This window comes from Seriola aureovittata, chromosome 17 (genome assembly GCF_021018895.1).
Source record: "Seriola aureovittata isolate HTS-2021-v1 ecotype China chromosome 17, ASM2101889v1, whole genome shotgun sequence".
In the NCBI taxonomy this organism is placed as follows: Eukaryota; Metazoa; Chordata; class Actinopteri; order Carangiformes; family Carangidae; genus Seriola; species Seriola aureovittata.
Genome location: NC_079380.1, coordinates 19469872 through 19485627, shown reverse-complemented (window position 1 = coordinate 19485627; position 15756 = coordinate 19469872). Strand labels below are relative to the sequence as shown.

General features: G+C 40.8%; 1 protein-coding gene across 2 annotated transcripts in view; it reads left to right on the top strand.

Annotated features, from left to right (window-relative positions):
- The window catches only part of tanc2a (tetratricopeptide repeat, ankyrin repeat and coiled-coil containing 2a), a 42713-nt gene that overhangs the window by 6985 nt on the left and 19972 nt on the right, over positions 1–15756 (top strand). Inside the window, exons 2-3 of one of the 2 annotated variants that reach the window (XM_056400876.1) lie at positions 6721–6802; positions 7012–7119. In XM_056400876.1, coding sequence (XP_056256851.1) covers positions 6745–6802; positions 7012–7119 — 166 coding nt within the window. In that variant the 5' untranslated portion in view covers positions 6721–6744. Of the gene's footprint in view, positions 1–6720; positions 6803–7011; positions 7120–10199; positions 11171–15756 lie in introns of those variants that run through there. The other variant, XM_056400875.1, reaches the window with a different exon arrangement.

Here is a 15756-nt window from a genome sequence, read left to right as displayed (position 1 = left end):
AGCAGGTCATGCACAGCGAGCGAGTGGGCGTGTTGATGATGTTTCTCTCCTTCCTCCTGCACGCTCTGCCCTGGAACCAACCATCACCCAAACCAAACACAGTATTTCCAGTGGGTGAGGACACGTCTGACGGGAACAATCACCTGTTGTGTGCTGCGTGTGTGAATGAGCAACTCTGGACAATGTCAAACGTGCTGATCATAACAATGTGAACATGCAGATGTTCAGCACATATAATGTTCAACATTGTCACCACTGTAGGTCAGTGTGTTAGCAATGCTAACATTTGCTTATTAGCTGGGATTGTTATTAGTTTTGCAAATTAATGATGGCACCAGAGGAAACAGGATACGTCATCTGGGAACAAGAATGTCTAAATGTAAACATTTGAAACCAATCCATCAAGTAGATGTTGAGATATTTCACTGGATCAGTAAAAATTTGGACCTGCTGGAGATGTCTGAGGAAAATCAGGTGAAAAAAAGCAAAGTAACTAGGATCCATCCTCACGGCACCATGAACATAATATAACTAAATTTCATGGCAATCCATCCAAGAGTTGACCAGTTAAAACCTAAAACTGTCAACCTGATGGTGGCTGAAGAAAATTGAGCACAAAATTTGCACTTCTATGTTTTTTATTCCTCAATTTTGGAAGATTTTTATGTGCAATTCTAGAGAGTTTCAGGAGAATTTTTTGGGTGATTTTTCAGGGTTTAACATATCCAATAAAGATATATCGATTGATATTAATTTTCTCTACATAATCTATAGCGTAATGATAAGATTGAACTGTTGTAACCAAGAAATGTACTGAGCAGGATTTACAGTGTAAAAATAAACTTGTCTCTATCTGGAGGACAAACTATAGAATGGTGACACTGCTTCAAAACATTTCTATGTCTGTATTGAATTTCAGTACATCAATTTGTTGTAATGTATCAACTGACATATATACAGATACCAATATATTGTATATGCAATGATTTATCAGCCAGTATATGAGTCTGGCTCATTTATCAGCTCTACACTAAAGTGGCCAACATGTTCTTTCAATACAAAATAAAAATTTAGTTCCATAAAAGTCCTTTCTGGGTATTTTGTGGTTAAAAAAGAATGAGCATTAATTTAAAATTTTTTTTACATCTACTAAACCAATAGCCTACCCTTCTTTGAAAAAGTGATTGGAATTGTCAAAACGAATTTTCCCACGTAATTTTTGCAGTGAGTTGTAATTTTAAGTTACTGAATTACTGTTTTAAGTTGTAATAATAAATATATTCAAATAAATGTTTATACAATTATGTATTTAATGACAATTGTAGCCTAATTATATAACATGTCTGTTGCTAATACTAAAAACAATGTTGGGCAGTAATTGGGTCGTCCATCTGTGCTGTCTACATGTGATCTGGTTTGCAACACTTCTGAATAATGGGAATTTACTATATGGGGTTTAATCATTTTAACTTGTCAGTACCACACACATTTACACATAAATATTAAAAATAGAGGAGTAATACAGTGGAGGACCACGATTTTTCCCAAACAAATTTTTTCTTTCGGAAATTATCGACCAGTTTAGTTCAACAAACTTCCAACATGGCTGCTGTGCCTAAACCGAACAGTGTGTGAACTGTACGCTAATATTTAGTTTTAGCAGAATGTAAAAGGATCGCTGTGTTATTTGTTAATGCTGGGGGTTTGGTTTGTAGAATCAACAGGTAGCTGTGCTAAACGGTGTTCGGTATCCTGATGTCAGCATCAGGCTGAGCACGACATGTAGGATTAACTGAACTTATTGTTCTGTGTCTTTTATGCTGCTCTCAGATTTGGACAAAGCTTTTCTGTGTTTGTGTGTTTAAGACAAAAAGTTAGAGGAGGTCAGATGGAGCAGTAACTGACAACAGATGGTGTGTGTGTGTGTGTGTGTTTGTATACTTCTATCATTGTGAGGACCTGTCGGAGTTATAGACCTTAGTGAGGACATTTCGACCGGTTCTCACGACTTGGTTTTGGTGTTAAGCATTTAGTTGTGATGGTTAATGCATTATGTCAATAGGAGGCCTCACAAAGATAAACGTACGTGTGTGTGTGTGTGTGTGTGTGTGTTTGTGTGTGTGTGTGTGTGTGTGTGTGTGTGTGTGTGTGTGTGTGTGTGTGTGTGTGTGTGTGTGTGTGTGTGTTTGTGTGTGTGTGTTTGTGTGTTTGTGTGTGCTTAAAAGAGAGAAAGAGCGCGAGAGAGAGACACGCAAACACCACACTTATCTCTGTTTCTGCTTTTCACACATATGGACAAACACTCACATGAATGAGCTTCTCACCATGTCAGCTCTGACTCACGGTTCCTGGCAGCAGACCATCATGAGTAACTCACATCAGATTCTTCATTTCCCACATCTCTCCTCAATTTTGTGTCTACTAAGCTTTATTTCTTTCTTCATAAAATGATGTAAGAGTGCACAAGTTCATTTCCATTTTTTGCACTTTTGACATTACAGTATTAATGCACATAAGTTTTGAGCAGCTAATATACAGTAATTCAATGGTGATAATAATTTATTTTTTAAATTTGTTTCAAAATACACAATTACTGAGATAGAAAAAATATTATTATTATTGTTATTATTATTATTGTTCTTTTTACTGGATCTTGAGTCATTGAATTCCTTTTATATCAAATTAATGCAAAAGGGTGCTCAGTTCAATTCACACAGTCTACTGATGTGGCTGACATGGTGTTGAGACAAGTGTGAAAATGATTGTAAAAACCTGTAACATATTATCTCTCTCTCTCTCTCTCTCTCGCTGTCTCTCTCTCTCTCTCTTTCTCAGCCAGACACAAAGGAGTTTTGCTCCATTTTTTCAGCCACTGTCTAATTTATCTTCAGTTCATTTACATAAAAACCCAACTTGTACTGACAATTTAATATATGTGCTGCAGTTGAGTCAAGACTGTGTGTGTGTGTGTGTGTGTGTGTGTGTGTGTGTGTGTGTGTGTGTGTGTGTGTGTGGATGCTTGTCATTAAGGATTAGCACACTGACACACATTGCATATGCAAGGCTAAGCTAGCCACTGCTGTGTGTACATCACATCTAGGGAATAGACGACATCTGGCTGCGACTCCAAGCGTTTGTGGGACTGTTTCTCTGACGAGGATTATGTTTATTCTTCGACTTGCCGTGCAGATAGTTTTGAGATATCTGCTGCTGAGTCAAAATGTACCAAGAATTAATATCTCTCTTATTTAAAGAATTTAGATTATATTTATTTCTTTAAGAATTTGTTTAAACACATAAGGTCAAAACACACCGCAGATGAATGGCTTGTGTCAAAACAGCCACCCCTATTATTTTTCTATGTACCATCCCCACACCGTGGGGAGAGTAGGCATGGGGAAGTGTGTGTCAATGTGCCACTGTCCTATTTCCAGCCTCGCTACCCCTGGAAAAATGCACTTTTTTCTTTTCCCTCCCGTATCATCTCAACTTCCCTCTCCTCACCTCTTCCTGTGTCTGTCGCTGCCTCTCATGTGTGGACAATGCATGAAGAGTGACTACCTGTTGAGGTCGAGAAATATAAAGAGCTACAATCCACAATCATGTTAATACAGAGACATTGGTAAAAAAGCTATTACCGGGCGAGCAGTAGCTCTGGAGATTGGCTCTTCCTGTGAGAACACACACACACACACACACACACACACACACACACACACACACACACATGCAACACAAACATCCTTGTTTTACTGTGTTCATGGAGACCCATGTTGTATTCCCAAGCCCCCCCAAAAAAGAAGAAACCAAGTCTTTACCCTGAAACAGCCATTTAAACTCAATACATGTTGTGGGCTCCCAGAAAAACAAGCCTACACTCTGGTGGTGCTGTAAATGTAATTGCCATTATTTATTGTAAATTAGTTTCCTGAGCTCCACAGGGGACTGTCCTGTCCCCTTTCGTCTTCACCCCGTATAACAGTTCTCAGATGACTCTGCAGGTGTTGGAAGCAACAGGGGGGAGGATGTGTCAGCGTACCAGAGGGTGGTGGACAGTTTTGTGGTCTGGTGTAAGCTGAAACACCTGCAGCTCAGCATCAGCAAAACAAACAAAGGAGCTGGTAGTGGACTTCAGGAGATCCAGGACTCCAGGAGGGGATGGTGGAGATAGTACAGTAGTTTAAATACCTGCCTGTCCACTTGGACAGCAAACTTGACTGGACCAGGAACTCTGCAGCTCTCTACAGGAAGGGCAAGAGTCGGCACTTTTTCCTGCAGAGGCTCCGGTCCTTCAAAGTCTGTCACACCACGCTGCAGATGTTTTATGAGTCTGTGGTGTCCAGCGCCATTTTTCTCCGCTGTGCTTCACACCAGTGCAAAGCAAGCAGTCTGATTGCAGCTGGGAAGGAGCCGATGCTGGATCCGGTTCAGGGTGTGCCGATAGTTTCTAGCCCCTTTTACACAGCCTGTTCAAGATGGGAATGTTGCGCCTTTATTCTGCCTCTGTGTAAAAGGTTCAAACATGGAGTGGGGGGACATTTAAGCCGACAGCGGATGGGGTCACACGCCTGGATCGATGTCTGTGGTACCGACGTGCTGTCATGCTTCTGTGTTACATGTTGGTCATTATAAATGCAAATGTCTGTCCCTGACTGACTGAGTGATAAAGTTCCACCATTGTTCGATGGCCGAGTGTTTCTGAGTTTTCCCATTGGCCCTTGCTCTTTCAAAATTAATTGGCACAATTTTTATTATATCATCAGGGTGACATTTACAGACAGTCATTTACGGTTCCAGTTTTCAACCACTTCCTTCATTTTTATTTTGTAGTGCGACCACACGACGCAATCATAACCCACACAGAATTGCAATGACGTATAGAATAGGGAATAACAGCTTGTGTCTTCATCATTTGTCTTACATAGCAAATATGTCTTGTGCTTTGTCAGGAAAATTGTAGTTGCCTCTTGTCATTCAGTAACAGAGACATCACACAGAGAACGTAACGTTTCAGGATCTTTATTTGTTCTCCATCCACACATCTTTTATTTTGAAATCCCACTCTGGGCATTTACTACAAGGTCCTCTGGAGGACACAGAGCAAACAGAGACAGGAGAAAAGTAATAAACATGCTGCTGTAATCACCGGTGGTCGACAGAGGGCGACAGAGGTCAGTACTTCCTCACGCTGTGACACCTTGTGTGTTTTCAGTGACAATGTTATCCCTTGTATATTTGGCTCAGTCAGACCATATGTACATGCATACTGAGGCCTCTTTGTATCTTAGCTGACTCTCTTTGTCACACGTACACACAGGGACTTTTTCTCAACACTTCTCTCAGTGATTTGACTGTGTCTGTAGGAGAATAGTAATTTTCCGCTCTGATGGTCAGTGAGTAATTTACTTAATTAGAGGGAGAGGGAGAGAGAGATGACGTTTCTATTCTTATTTGGTCTACACTGACATTGACACATATAACACTTTTTTTTTCCAGGTTCATTTCAGAATATATACAGTATTATATTATCATCAGCCAGGTTTAGCCCTTAGTTTAGTATTCATTTTAATATGCGTAGTATTTATTTATGTTACATGAGTATTTCTTTCACACTTCACTCACCATAACAACCAGTATGTAGCTAGTCTTTGGGATTGAACCATGGCTGTTGGTTTACCAACAACATTGCTGTAATATCATATAAATTCTGTGTGGAAAACTCAGCCCATAAAACTCAAACATAGTTAAATAAAGATAAAAGGGGCAGTTGAAGGAAGTGACCCTACTTTTTCTGTCATCTTGAATAGATGCTGTATTGAGCAGCTTGGCTATGAGTGCACACTGGTCATGTGTGTAAAGCCTTGTCAGTAGGTTGGTAGTGAGAGGTCTGCAGATGTCAAGGTTGCAATAGAAAAAGTTGATTGCAAGATGCTGCTGTGTCTGCATTTATTATGGCTAAATGGTGATATTGGGAACATTATGTAGTATTTTACATTCTGTTGAATAAAAGTATTCAAATGTGCATGTGTGTAACGTTTCCCTGAGTGAATGAGAAACAAGGAAGTCACTCTCTCTGCACTGTTTTAACATGCTATCTATCACTGCTCTGATTGATCACACACACACACACACACACACACACACACACGTTTTCTCTCAAAATCAGTTCAATTAAAAGCTGTAATATGTGACAGAAGAGTAGGTAGACAGCAGTTACACACATGGTTGGGTTTGTGTCAGATATATTACTAAACAGATACAGTTTTATGATGGAATCGAAAGGTTTGGAGCAGATTCTAAGTTGGGCATTAAATAATCATGATGCGCGATCTGTGAGTTTCTCTGTTGAGTTGAAGATGTGGTTTTTGGAGGTTGTGGAGGCTGTAAGAGTCACATGGAAACTCTGTGTCTCTAATTAAATCACCTTCTGGTCAGTTGCTGTTACAGTACAGTGACCCACACATATACAGTCCTGTAGTCAGCGCACACTACCAGCACCAACAGGGTTATATTCTAATGCACATTTTCATTAATGGATCGCTTAGCAACGGCAGGCGGTTGCCTAGCAACAAGATTACAAGCCAGCAAGTAGGGTGTGTTCAAAAGTCACACTATATCAAGAAATAAGAAGCGTGTATGTGTGTGTGCGTGTGTGTGTGTGCTAGGAATAATTCTACTTTATAAGCTGTGATAGTTCACTGACTGTCTCTTTTTGCCCAGGGGCTGTTAACAGGAAGTCAAATCATGTTCCGAAACAGCCTGAAGATGCTGCTGGGAGGCAAAGGCCGCAAGAACACCGGTGGTCAGTACCTCATTATGTGTCATTATGTATTTTGTGTATCTTGTGTTATGTTCATGAGGTGTGCCTCTAGTCTGGTTGTACAAATACAGTGATGTTAGAAGCTCCATATATCTTCATTTTACTTTCATTATCTTCATTAGGTTGGCAGGTCATACAGCGACCTCTTTCAACATCTAACCCTCTATGACTCCCTCTCTCTTTTTCAACAGGTGGCAGTGGCATGGAGCCAGAGGGGTCAGAGGTCAGGATGACAGAGGGATTCACTCGTTCGCTTCCCTCCTCTCCCCTCCTTAACCTTCGGCTGGCCAAAAGAACTGGTAGGGACCGAAACCTACTTTACCTCAGAAGACTTTTAGTTTGACTTAGTTGCATGTAGTATAACAATCTGTCCAAGCGAAATATAGGAATGTACACTCACAATACAATCTGATCACAGACAGAACCCGATTGGAGCATTGGTTGCTCTGACAGCTGTAGCGTTTGTTCAGACCAATATTAACACCACAGTGTTGGGAGTGGATTTATGCTCCAACTGGATCGCGACTTTACAGTTTAAAGGCCCTGAAAATATATTTTCTCAGTCTGTGTCTTACTGTCATTGCTGGGGTTCTGCAAAGTTTTATGTTAAAGTTTGAACAGTTTCAGTGGCGTGAAAACTGTCTAACCTGACCAAACAACCACACTGAGAAAGCTGGAAAGTCTTAACGATGTAGAATTGTTTCCCTTATACCTTATCAGTGGTCAAATAAAACCAACTATGGAGTAAATAGACCTCAAACACACTTTAGAATGTGTAACAGTTTTAACAAAGCCTCCTTTTATTTCAATCAGGGGAGACCAGTTGAAAAAAGGTCTCAAAATAGCGTTTGTAAGCGGAAAAGTTGAAGAGATATGTGAGAATTCCTTGGTGATTAGTCCCTATATTGTGGTGTCATCGTTTTATCGGCTAGTCGCGCCAGAATATCCCCCCAATGGAGTCCAGGTTCTGGTTGCAAGGCAGGAGAGAGTCGAGGAGAAACCAGAACCAGCTTTAGATTGGTTTTCTCTTTTTCCCCCTTTCTTTCATACACACAGACACAGCTGTGACCTGTTACACCGTGTCTGGCAGCAGCGAGGGGGTTGACCTTTGACCCTACATTTGATCGTCCCTAGGTGCCTTAGTGAGAGAGAAAATGCAGAAATGTAACCCAACCCCTTGCCAACCTCTCCTCTCCTGCTCCTCCTCTTCCTCCTCCTCGGGGTTGATTTGACACACTTCTTCTAAACATTACCATGTGGAGTCTCTCTCTCTGGAGTGTCTCTGTGTCTCTCTCGCTCACTTTCTGTCAAAACAAAAAAATTTACTTTTTCACTTCAGTACACCATGCCCACATACACACAAGCTCCAATTTCAGTTTCTTCACTGCTTTTCCTCTTCTCTGTTTTTAGCCTCTTCCTCCTTCTGAATTCTGTCGTTTATGCTCTAGATATTGCAGTAACCACATATTTGGTCAAAATTTAGCGATGACCTGATTCAAACTTTTTAACATCTGTTTTTCTGTATAAACAACTTTGCCATAGAAATGTATAATTTCTGTGAAAACAAGCTAAAAACCAGTAACAGTAACAGTAGGCTTCTCAGGCTGTGTAGTTACCATTAACCAGGTTAGAGCTAGTTGCTGAGATAGCATTAGCTAAAACTAACGTGGAGTCTACTTGTTCCACCATTAACCTACCTGTAATTTACAAATATCTAATTTAATGAACTGACTTCTCAGTCATTCAATTTCTTATTCAACATAACATAAAATGAGGCAGTAGCTAAATCCAGTCATGATGCAGAAGGTAAACTCTCGCTAAAGCTAACTAGCTTAGCAGATCCCAGGCAGTAGCTAAATCCAGTCATGATGCAGAAGCTAAACTCTCGCTAAAGCTAACTAGCTTAGCAGATCCCAGGCAGTAGCTAAATCAAGTCATGATGCAGAAGCTAAACTCTCGCTAAAGCTAACTAGCTTAGCAGATCCCAGTAGCTGCTGTGGGGATTCATATAGTTTGATGAGATTATGCTTCCTTTTAATCACACACTTAACCCCTCAAGCAGCAGAAACAAGCTGTGAACCCTGCATATCATCACCTATCAAGTTATGGAGAAACATTAGGTTTCATTTGGAGTCATGTGTTTCTGGCCACCTGGTGGGTGTAAGTCCATGTAAATCGCATTTAATGTAATTCTCTTTTAACTTTGTCTGTTGTCTCCACCAAATCATGAGAGAGATATGTAGCACATTGTTCACGAGCTAGCAAACTGTGTCTGTCTGATGTTTGGTTCTCAACAAGCAGTGATAGAATTGCCTGTGGTGGTCAAAAATGGTGCTTGCAATTGTATTTGTAAACTGTTGTAATTTAATTGTAAATTGTATGAATTTATTATATTAATTTCAATACAAATATCAATAGTAGCAGGGGTTTCATGTTAGCTCAGTGCTTAGCTACTGTCTTACAGCCAGATGGCTCTGGGTTCCTTGCAAAACAGGGATACATTTAATTCATATTAGCTGCTGATTGTAATATTTAATTTCTTTTCTTATACATACTATAGTTTAAATGTACATGAAAGCTGAAAGTACCTATTTTGTTGGTAGACACTGCATTTTTTCCAAGCGTTAAAATATTCAGAGTGCAGTATCCTAATTTTAGGTTATAGCTTTTTTTCAATTTTTGCTCATCACTAACTTGTATTTTTATTGACAACATGACTGTAACACTCACTCCAGCTCTTCAAGTCTTATCCCTAATCCTGTCTTTCCTCCTGCCTCATCACTGAAAAGGTTTTTCTTCTGATCAAAAACAACTCAGATTTTTGAAAGGGATTTTCGAAAAAATGAACATTTAATCATGTTCAAAAACATCCAGGGGATGATAATCCTCTCCAGATGTAGATTTAAACATCAGCTAAACATCTAAACATCATTGATGTTTGATTCAAGCTCTTTATTCAGTACGTTTCTTTGTACATTTAAAATAATTTTGGGGCCAAACTGGATTACAGTTTTTCGTCACTGTGATTTGTCTTCAGACACTCTTCTGATCTTGGAAAAAGGAGTTTCACTTTAATTGCAGCCTGTCTTTGCTCTGTCAACCTTCCTCCGAGTCTTCCTTCAGTCTTTCTCGCTCTGGCCGTTTTTTTCTTCGGTTACCAGACAGAAAACTGAGCTGCCTTTCTAAACTTTGCTTGCACTTTTCAACATGTACTCTCTCCACTCACCTCCTCCTGCAGTCCTTCCCTGTCTCTCCTGTGTGTGTGTGTGTGTGTGTGTGTGTGTGTGTGTGTGTGTGTGTGTGTGTTGTTTTTTTAGAGGGGGGTGGGGGGGTTGGAGGAGGGAGGGAGGGAGGAGGAGGTTTTGATTTGCAGTGCAGTCAGACGAGGGAGGTCGCCTTTCTGACCAGATATGGAGGCTCAGCAGTTGAAAGAAAAACTCTTCTAACACTCTGAAACTTTACTTGTTTTACTTTCTAACCAAAGAGGACGTCATCTAGGAGAAAATTTACTCTTTCCACTTCATGTTGTAGTTGTTGTTACCTTTCTTTGCTTAGTTTTGAAGAGGATTTACCTGTGAATGAAAAGGAGTGCTTTTTTTCTTGGCTGAAAAGGACAATAACCAGTGGAATACATTGTCCAAATCTGCTGTGTGAGTTGCGGAGAGGTTTAAAAGCGTGCACATTCCGGTTTTACTGCCTGAAGTAACAAAGTACCTTTCCTGAACATATGAGGGGTTTGGCTGTTACCACTGTGTTCATACGTTTTACTGCTTATTAACTGCAGTCATTCTGCTTCAGAAGTTGGAGTACCTCTGGTGTTTCTTTTTCTGGAGAGGCTCTTCCTCTTTTTATCACTTCATTCCTACCTCCTTCATCTTTTTGTCCCTCTCTCTTTGTGTACTCTGGAGAAGGAGGAGCTCAGGACCAAAGAGAAGAGGACTGGGGAGTGATGTTATAATGTGCATTAAGTACAAGCAGCGCGATGGCAATTGACTCAGTTGACTCCGCCTTCTACATGGAACCACTCTGAACCAATCAGAAACCAGCTAGCTATGGACTGCACAGCGACTATTTTGAAACCATGCATCTGCTCCAGAACCAAGTGGTGTCGGAATGAGAGGTCCTCCACTCGTCGCCCATGGAGACTGCTGCACGGCTGCGGTTGCGGCCGAGATATCATGGAAGTGGATGACGTAGTGAGCCACACCTCCTCCCTCCTGCGGCGCTTGCTGTTTTATGTCTGCTGTTGTCTGTCCCACGAGGACAGCCCTGAGCTGTGCCGAGATTGGGTGGCTCATCCTGTCAATGGAGCACAGAGAGGAGGAGGAGGAGGAAGAAGAGAGGAGGAAGGTGAGAGTGAAGGAGTCTTTTCTCTGTCGCAAGCTTTCAAAAGGCAGACAGGTTTCTACCTGGGGATAAATCAACTGTCTTGGTTGTAGTCCTCTGTTAGCTTCTGTTTTACTAGCGTGTTCTCTAGTATTCTGGTTATTCCTACATTTTTCCCTTTTGCAACTGGATAGCATTTTCATTAGCGGGGGTAGAACTGACACAGACCTACGAAGACTCTGTGGTAAAGAATAAAGGTTGTTTGCATCATGTGGAAACTGGGACTATCATGACTTTGCCCCCTCACCCACACCCAACAATTTTTTATCCATCATCAACAATGATCGGGGAAACAACTAATAAAAAAAGATTGATGTTGAATTTTAGTGAACTAGAGCACAATCAGCACAGTCAACACAATAACACCAGCAAACTCTTGTTTGTTTATTTTCCCTACATAAATCATATTCATTCAACTTAGGTTTACTCCATATTTTTCCCCTGGTCATCGATGCTCCGCAGTTGCAAGTAACTCGTAGTGAATCTAATGATCTCATCTATGAGAAGATGCAAGACTGAACTGGTCTGCTTTCTCTCTTTGTGTTTGTTGACAAGGCATCATCTCTAGTTGTGAGCTGTGCAGCCATAGGAGTGGATTGAATATGTTCAGTCTCTGTCCTTTGGTGCTGGGTAGCTAGCAAGCCAGATCTGCAGATATCAGGCTGTTATCTTCACAAAGGATGCAAGCTAGAGCGGATAAACTAGCAAGCCGACATTCAGTTTCTGTCTATTCAAACTAATTAGTGGATGAACAGTGTAGTGTACTTAGTTGAAATATCTGGTAGCTTTGAATATACATTCATATTTCTGATCTTACCAGAGATGGCTTTGATTTCAGCCGACCTGTGCTAAACAGCACTGCTATACATCCCTTATTTCTTCACATAGAAGGTGGAAACCCTACTCAAGCTTATGCTCCAGCTGTTCCACTTACAGCTCCCCCTAGAGGTCTGGAGCACCTCTGTTGTGTTGTCTGGATATGCAGCATTTTTTCTGTTGCATTTGTTTTATGGGTTTTGTGTGTTTATTCTATTTGCAGCGTGTTTGCTGTTAATGTCTTTGTTTTGGCTTTTCATTTGCAGCACATATCCGTTGTTGTATTCGTTTTGTATTTTTCTATGTGTTTTTGAATCTGCATCTCGTTTCTCCTAATGGAACTGTTTTGGGCCGTTGCAGCGCATTTGCCCTTGTCAGCCACCGTACGTTCCCTCTAAGGTTAACAGCGCTGTCAGCTCTAGATGTTGGTCATGTTGTCTTGCCTGGTTGACATTGCTGGCCTTGATGACAATCATTATTTTATTCTATATATATTGATCCATCAGCTTACTGCCACAACAGGAAAGCCACACTCCTCCAAGGCTGGGAGATAACCTGTCTACATAAATATGAAATGTAGGCTCAGCAGGCATCAGGGGACATTGTCCTTGCCTGAAATACAACATAAATCTCTGATGGCTGTGAAGAGGTGTTGCTTCCCATGGAAAACCAGACATGATGTTTGTTATTCTTGCCTTTACTTTAATCATTTAATTGATCTAAGGGAATACATCAATAAAATAAAATAAACAGTAACACAAAAAACTAAAGTTATCTTCAAAAATTCAAATACTTTTGCCACATTTATTCTGAGAGGAAGTGATTTTGTTTCCTGTCCCATGAAACTTCATCTCCACCAGGTTTTGTTTCCTATGTTCACTATAAAGCCTTTTAGCATAGAGACAGAAGACAAGCGGAAAATACTGAAACTGAGAGCCCATGAATAAGAGTGTAGTGACTCCAGTCCACTTGGTGGCAGAAATGCCTGTAAACCCGTAAACTTGACACTAGTGGCTCCATTAGTCGGTTTATGAACAAACATAATATGCAAATCAGATTGTCATATTGCTTATTACTAATGCAATACAAGTTGGATTTAGCTCTTGACGCTGTCAGCTTAGGCTACTTCTTAATTTGCCAGAACCTGTCTTAATGACAAATGTCCGTACAGCTGGTTTACACAAAATCAAACCGGTTTAAGCTCCTAAACTGGAACAGACCGCAAAACCGGAAATCAACCCGCCTCTATTAGTGATATTGAATTCATTGATATATGAATTGTTTCCACAATGGGAAAGTACTGCCCCGTCATTTGGTCAAGTGCCGCATCTTCAGTATCTACAACATCTGCAGTATCTACAACATCTGCAGTATCTACGGTACTATAGAGAAACAAGTACCATCAGAATTTGGGCATTGACTTGGTACCTAAGTATCGGTTCTCGTGACATCTTGCAAACAACACATTTCTTTGTCACATACTGGCTATGGTTTGAAACCACGTCTTCGCTTTGGTGCTCAATGTTTGCTCGACTAACTTAAAATAGTCTTGGAAACAACCAGACTGGAGTTTGCATGAAACAAACAAGGTTGTAGAACATGCTGTCTGAACAACTGTCTGAAGCAGTTTATAGCTGCTCTGAATAACCACGCTCCAAGGTGGGGTGAGAAACCTGCCGTCATAGAGAAGGATGTGACATGATAAGAACTCATATATTGGGATAATGGCGCACAATCTTTCCTTGAAGGCGTTCGAAGTCTTGTACTAAGGAAAGATCAAGGAAGTAGCCGTGCGAAGGACGATGAAAAAAGAGACAACTTCAAACCCTGTTTACTTTCTCATCCTCCCACACCTGATGGTTCACTGTGTGAAGCTGGTGTCAGCGTGGAATTGTTGGTTTAAAAGTTACAGACATTGTCAGATGCTGCCCCCCTCCGATCCCAGCGTCGGAGAGTGTGGGGGGAGGGGATTTCAGACACACTTTTCCACCAGCCAGTCAGCAGTTCAGTTGAATCATGTGATAGCTCAGCTGGTTAATGTTGAAGGCTGTGGGTTCGAATCCTGTCTGTAACTGTCTACACTTTGAACTGTACACTGAGGAAAGAGCAGGAAGAAGAGGAAGAAAAGTAGGAAGTTATAAAATAAAGAAGAAAGGAAGATGGAGAGAGGAGGGAAGGAAGAGGGAAGGGAAGTTAAGAAGAAGAACAAATGAAAGAGGAAGTCAGAAAGGAAGACAGGAAGAAATGACAACAAGAAGGGAAAAAGAATGAAGGGAAGACAGAAAAAATAATTAGGATATTAAGAAAGAAAGGAAAACTAAGACAGGGAGGAAAAAAGGAAGAAAAGAAGGGAGGAAAGAAGGAAGGAAGGATTGATAGATCAGAGAGGAGGGAATGAATGTAGAAAAGAGGGACAGACAGAAGGAATCTGAAGTTATAGTAGTTAATGATACAGAAATGGAAAAGTCTGCGCTTTCTGTATCTGATCTTTCCATTTTATTTTTCTTCTTCTAAAAACGACTCGCACACCCTGTCATTGGCTGACCACACACACACGCATGTATGTGCGTGCATACACTCACACACACACACACACACACACACACATACACACACATACTCAGTCTTCCCAGTTTGCTTTGTGTTTAGTTGGTTTTATTTTCAGTCTGCGATTCTTCTCTAGTATTTAGTCCAACAGTCGGCAATTTATAGCCATAATTACAGTCTGTCAGAGAAAGACACAGAGTATGAGCTTTCATGCTGTGGCTTACATTCTTGTGTGTATGTGTGTGTATGTACTGTATATGTGTGTGTCTACTCCTCTACTCTTGGCATATTTAGGTCATGAAAGTGAATATATTAATATGGACATTACTGGTTTACACACACACGCGCGCACACACACACACACACACAGTCTTCCCAGTGGACTTTGTGTTGATGCCTTTTGTGTGAATGTGTTTTAAGTTCTCTTATGATGTGTTCTATTTTCATAATCTCCTTTGATTGGACAGATTTATACCTTTTTTTTCTTCCTGACTGGACAAATCCATTTTCATAGCGTGTGGAGGAGGGGCACCAGGTCGCCAGGATAATAGAAAAGACCCAGAGAACAGTATATGTTGGATGACTTCCTAGGTTGTTCCAGTGGTCAGTCTGTGTGTCTGTCAGTCTGTCTCCACCACTGCAAATTTAATTTATGTGCCTCAGTTTGAATTTGACTGTGCTGTTACTTGACAGCAAGGCTTTCCTGGACAGTAATACATTGTCAGAGTTGATATTAAAGCAAGCGGCAACTTCCAGGGTGAAAAATGAAGCCAACGTGGATGTGCCTAAAACTGCAGTTCCTTAACGGCCACTTGAGTCTGGCTCCAAAAGTGAGTCAATCCCCATAGACTCCCATGTTTAAATGTCCAACTTTACAGCAGGGATAAACATGTTTTCAGCCTGGTACAAAAAATGGTTTTGGTCTCTACAGTTAATTTCCTTCTTCATGGTAACTGTGCGACACCTGTTTACATTTTATTGAGGCTTAAAGTAATGCATGATTGAGGGCGTGGCCACTTTGACTGACAGATGGGTGAGTCTCGACTTCACACACGCTGCACCCAGCCAAGAAATAATCCAACGCACAACACCCACTAAAACCACAATTTGTCATTTTATGTTCCTCCACTATGGGACGTGGTATACAGGTATATGGTATGTGGTATATGACAAGGAATATGGTGTCT